This window comes from Daucus carota, chromosome 4, assembly GCF_001625215.2.
Source record: "Daucus carota subsp. sativus chromosome 4, DH1 v3.0, whole genome shotgun sequence".
NCBI lineage: Eukaryota > Viridiplantae > Streptophyta > Magnoliopsida > Apiales > Apiaceae > Daucus > Daucus carota.
In genome coordinates, this window is record NC_030384.2 from 30,255,737 (window position 1) to 30,261,736 (window position 6,000).

At 33.0% G+C, this 6,000-nt stretch overlaps 2 protein-coding genes across 2 annotated transcripts; both read left to right on the forward strand.

Annotated features, from left to right (window-relative positions):
• Positions 1–1,262: 1,262 nt before the first annotated feature.
• On the forward strand, positions 1,263–1,889 carry LOC108217191 (uncharacterized). The gene has a single exon (XM_017390035.2). It carries the CDS (start codon positions 1,263–1,265, stop codon positions 1,887–1,889), a length of 627 nt encoding a protein of 208 aa, XP_017245524.2.
• Positions 1,890–4,391: 2,502 nt separating this feature from the next.
• Positions 4,392–5,697, forward strand: LOC108217192 (uncharacterized). Its single transcript, XM_017390036.1, has 2 exons — positions 4,392–5,027; positions 5,623–5,697. Exons 1-2 carry the CDS (start codon positions 4,392–4,394, stop codon positions 5,695–5,697), a joined length of 711 nt encoding a protein of 236 aa, XP_017245525.1.
• Positions 5,698–6,000: the final 303 nt, after the last annotated feature.

Genomic DNA, 6,000 nt, shown 5'->3' on the forward strand with positions numbered 1-6,000 from the left:
GGATCGTCCAAAATAATTTTTAAATGTGGCTGGTGGTATTAAATATGATTGATGAATTTACGACGGAATCCATTGTAAGTTTGTATGCAAAAAACGGCGGCATCATCTTTCGATCGGGCACTTATTTCATTTTTCAATTTTTTATAGAGCACTTATTTCATTTTTCAATTAAAAAAATATTAAAATAACAAACTTACGACAGAAAACCGCATTCCGTTGTAAGTTACTAATGTAGAAACTACACCGCACTCACAACTAGAATTTTTGATTTTTTTCTCCAATTCAAAAAATATCAAAATAACGAACTTACGACGGAAGACCGCATTTCGTCGTAAAAAAAAATCCGTCATAAGTTCAGGCGAGAAAGACTTGCGTCGTAAGTTTTCTGTCATAAATAGCATGTTTTGTTGTAGTAGTTCTTCATGACCGAGGTTATAGATCGACATGAGTTTCATGGATTTGATTCAGATTTGAAAGTTATTATGGGATCGCATACGGTCAATTGTTCAGTACAATCAGGTGAAAATCAATTAGATGAAAACAAGTACATATATTCAAACCATCTTCAAATCGCTTAGTTGTATTTTCAAGATGGAAGAATTCAACAACTATATTATGTAGCGTCTGTCCAATTTCAATTGTATTTGTAGATGCCGTATGCTTTTTAATTAATTAATTCATTCATTTTCTCAAAAAAAAGAGTAAAAGTCGTATATGCGAAGGTCATCATATATGCACTCCGCTCTCAAGTTACAAAATGACTTAAATGATGGGTTTGTTGTACACATGATAAGTACTCAATTTTATTTTTAATTTATTTTTATTGATGTAGTTTTTATATAATTTAAAATAGTAGTCACTGAAAATAAGTTATATGTATAAAATTTTGTATTAAACACATGTAAATGGACATACCAGAAAAATTGTCAGATGATTTGTACCAATAATTTGGTAAAAAAACTTAAAAAATTACCAAAATATAAAATTTGGGTAAATGAGTTTTAGAAGGATATCACCAATAAATTCAGGCAGCCTGTCCCTTGGGCCATTGATTTGCCTGGTAGGCAAATAGAGCAATGAGAAATCTTCTTATCGGTATTCGATCTACGTACACTGGAAAACAATAAAGAATTGTCTTCATACGAAGAGTCTGCAATTATGGAGCAGTGAGTTTAAATAAATGGCATAATAAATTCAAAACCCTCCATTTCTGTGCATATAAACATCAAGAACCTCTAATACAATTCGCTAAACCAGGCATAATGGGAGAAGCTAAAACAGGACAAATCAGCCTGAAGCTCCTTATAGACAGAAACGAAAACAAAGTTATTTTCGGTGAAGCTGGGAAAGATTTTGTTGATTTTCTTTTCCATTTTCTTTCTCTTCCAGTAGGAACCGTTGTGAAGCTTCTCTCGAGAAACAAAATGGTTGGTTCATTGGGGAAAATTTACGGAAGCATCGAATCCTTGAATGCCAGCTACATGGAGCCTAATGTGAATAAAGATCATGTTCTTAATCCAAGAGTTTATTCAAGCCATGGAGATGCTCCTCTCTTGTTAGGCCACAAAAGCGAGGGTGATCAAGATAATGACACCAAGTATTTGAAAAGTAATGTGAAATGGTGTAACTGTGGGCGGCCTATGAACTATGTGAAGAAGACGTACCCTTCTCCGGAGAAAAAAAAGGGTGTCGAAACTGGGAAGGGAGGGTATGTGAAAGAGCTGGCTAATTACATGATCATGGATGATCTTGTGGTCAAGCCGATGTCGACTATTTCTAGCATTACTCTTCTGAGTGAAGTTAAAGACATGAGTGCAGTTAAGACTCTTGAGGTTTTCATAGGAAAGAATGAGGTATATGGTATTAGAGCATCTCCAGCAGTGTCTTAGTGTCTTCCTTATAAATATTATAAAATATTGAATCCTAGTGATTTAGGACAAGATTTTGTATTTCAACTCCAACAATGATCCTTATAATTCATTCCTTATTATTATTATAATAATAAATTTGGAAAGAGATTGATTAAAGATGGAAGGAAGAGAGAGAAAATAAGTTACAATAAGAGAGAGAAATGATTTTTTTATTAAAGAAATCAAATAAGGCATGGCTAGTGGTGCCTTATTAATAAAGCATGGAAAGAGGATCCTAGTGATTTAAGGCACCTCTAAGACACTGTTGGAGCACTAATTTATGTCACATTCCTTATAATTGGACTTAGGACATGAAATAGGGAAGCTGCTGGAGTTGCTCTTAGACTACTACTTTTATGTGAAGACAAGAATTCATTCCAATCAAAACTTAATCTGTTTTATTTTATGAAAGATTTTGTGCATGAAGCATTTTACAAGGTATTATTGTTACGTTCTTTATTGTGTTTTGCTGCATGTTTCAAGATTACTTGATAATTCATTTGGTTTTAGCAGGCTCTGGATTTGCTCAAGGCATCGTTTGAAACAGATAAAAGTTCTGACCTCTTTGTTTCTGGGTAAACGAAGTTCTTATCAAGCAAGCTCTCGTAAGAAAAGATCGAAGAAGGCCTAATGATCAAGGGCCTCTGATCGAAGTTTCTGGCAGCACCAGGGGAGGAAAAATATTTTAAAGTCTAATTTGTCTGTCTTATGCTCGAAACTGTTTGTATCTTTCTGTGGATTTTTTGGAAGAAAAAGATTATGAAATCAATGAATTATCTTACTTCATGTTTTACTATTATTTACACATGTTTGAGAAATACTCATGTGGTTCTTTAAATTTCTGTGTATATATGTCATTGATGTAATTTGCAAGAGATCCATGAAGACGGTAACATAATGATATTCCAGTACAACAGATCGAACTCATTCATCAGCATCTTTTTTCGTAAAATGCATCAACTTACAAATAATAATATTCTGAAACTATATTATCGTATTAGTATTTTTAAGCTTATTAACTACTTGGAGATGTATATTTTAAAGACTTCCATGATTTTAATTGAGGGTTTGTCTAGAATGTGCCGATGTGCACATACTACAAAATTTTATAAATTTGGACCATTAGTCAAACTCATAAGTTTTAGTGCTTAACACACACTACAAAAACCGTTTAATTAATATTTGATTATTCAGGAAAGTCGCGGCATGTGTATGCTAAATACTTGCCCTCATCCTTCTAAATACGTTGGACAATTTAGGTACATGTTTCTAAGTACTTGTCTCTTATAATTCAGGTATGTAAATTTAAATATTTCTAGTTGATTAATTGTATATGTCAATTTTTTTCAGAATGAAAATAATTTTCAATAAAAGTGATTATGCAAATTTTGGTCGTAATATAATTCTTTCATTTGAGCGTTTATCATTTAATTTTTATAAGATGAACGAGAATATTTAGATAATATATCTTAAATGTTTCTTGGATTAAAATCAAAATTTAAAATATGTGAAGATAGCTTTTAGATCATTGGTTAAAGGCCATGAGAGATCGAAAGAGAGAGGGGATCGAGGGAGAATATGTTATAAGGTTCATTTGATCATAAAATGTTAAAATTTCAGCAAATATTAACTTATGACGGAATTATCTGTTGTCAATAGAAAGTTTATAACATATCAAAATAATCTGTAAGAGTCACTAATGACGGAATATTCTTGTCGCGTGTAGATTCCTTTCTACAAATGTGGCCCCATATACATACGTACGACGGTTTTTCTGTCAAAAAAGAAAGAATTTACGACGAAATTATTTCGTCATATTTTCCCCTTGGAAAATTGGTTGGTGGGGTCCGCTTATACATATGACGGTTGTTTGTCAGAAGTTTAAGACAACTTCTAAGTTGCTGGTCCCACCTATATTAACTTATGACATAAAGTTGAACTTCTAACACAATTTGAACAAGCGACCAAAAATTGAACTTAAGACGCGCCTAAAAACGATGGAAAGTTTTCGTCGTAATTATCTTTATTTACGATGGATCTAGTGTTAAAAATCCATCGTAAAAAGCTTGTTTTGTGGTAGTGTCTATAAAATTTAATTAGATTTTGAGTAATGTAATTACTAAAATTGGACAATTGAATTGAAAAATTAATTAATTTTGATTTTGTGACTTTACCCAACAAGTACAATTCCCATTTTTATAACACTGAATATTATTATTCACTTGCATTTTTTTTGGTAAACAGATGCATGTTTTTTTTTTGGTTAAACGGGCAAATGCAAAGCATATAAACTATTCATTTCCATTCATTAATTATTTATTCATCGATACATAATCTACCTACATAAATTTCATCAGGGTGATCCGCGAAACTAGGTAGTAACATTATACGAAGAGTCAAAATTTTAATCCCAGCACCGTGTATATAAGCACTATCACAAACCCTTTTTTGTCTAATAGCATATGTACGAATCACAAAATAATGGATGCAGCTAATTCAGAAAAGATCAGCCTGAAGCTACTCGTAGACAGAAATGAAAACAAAGTTATATTTGGAGAAGCTGGCAAGGATTTTGTTGACTTCCTTTTCTATGTTCTTACTCTTCCGGTGGGCACAGTTGTGACACTCCTCTCCAAAGAGAAAATGGTAGGCTCTTTGGGGAAAATATACGAAAGCATCGAATCCATGCAGGACAACTACATGCAGCCAGACCTGAACAAAGATCACGTTCTGCATCCAAATGTTTATTCGAAAATTGAATTAGGAGATACTGCATTGTTGTTAGGCAACGAAAGAAAGGGTGAGCAGCTTAAACGCGCAAAGTATCTGTACAGATGTAGTTCCGGTTGTGCATATGCAAGTGATAAGCAGGTGAAGTGTACTAATTGTGGGAGAAGTATAAATTCGCAGATGACATACGTCAAGTCTGAGGAGAATGAGGAGGCAGCTGAAGTCCGGAAGGGAGGTTTTGTACAAGATCTGGTGACTTATATGGTTATGGATAATCTTGTGGTGAAGCCTATGTCTAATGTCTCTTGTGTTACTTTGCTCAGCAATTGTGGTGTTAAGGACTTGGGAGCTCTGGAGACCGTGGAGGTTTCCTTTGGAAAGAATGAGGTACTCTATATACTACTCCCTGTCCCATTTTATATGAACCACTTTCTTTTTTCTGGATGTCCCAAAAAAATGAACCTTCCATTTATAGCATCTATTTAATCCCTTAATCTATTTAAGACTATTACAACCACACATTCATAAACTACATTTATTTGGTTAAGATCAAGTCAAACATTCATTTCTTAAAAATCATGTTAGTCAAAGAGGTTCATAACTGTGTTATTATTGGTTAATAGACAATAATGATTCTTCTTTGCTTGTTTGATTCTGATTTAGAGTATGATGGAATTTTGTGTTTGTTTTGTAGGCTGTGGATCTGCTGAAGGCTTCTTTTATGACAAATAATGTGTTAACCTCATTGTTTCTTGGAAATCAGAAGGCTTAATATCAAGGCCATCCATATGTGTTAGATCAGGAGGATTAAACTGCGAACTCAGGGTTTAAAATTTTCAGAAGTATTTAATGATAAGTATTTAAGCACATGTATTTATATATATTATTGAAAGAATAAATCACATGTGATGGTCTTCTTATATCAGTTTGAAACAAAAAAACATTGAGTAATTATATTTTAAGTGGGGATAATTGATCACAGAAAATGGATCTTGATAAGAGGAGTCCTAAAGAGTCTACTGCATCGGAGAATCCAGATAAAGGTTATGAAATATGAGAGAATTTACAGTTTCCTGGAGTTTAAAGGTAAAAGATCATGTAAGAGAACATGATAAAACGGCAATGAAAAAGAGAATAAGTCGAAATTTTAAAGCAAATTTTGCAAATTACAGAGAATGATTATGAGTTAATTATTTGTCTTATGGCCAAAGATTAAATAAATCACAGAAAATCCAACTAATTTATTTTCAACAGTTGCCTCTAAGTCCAGTCGCAAAGTAAAAAGACATGCCAAACCTAAGGTAGTTATTTTCCAGTTTTCATGAGACCCTGTTTTCTACGGTTAAAGCTAGTAGAAGAT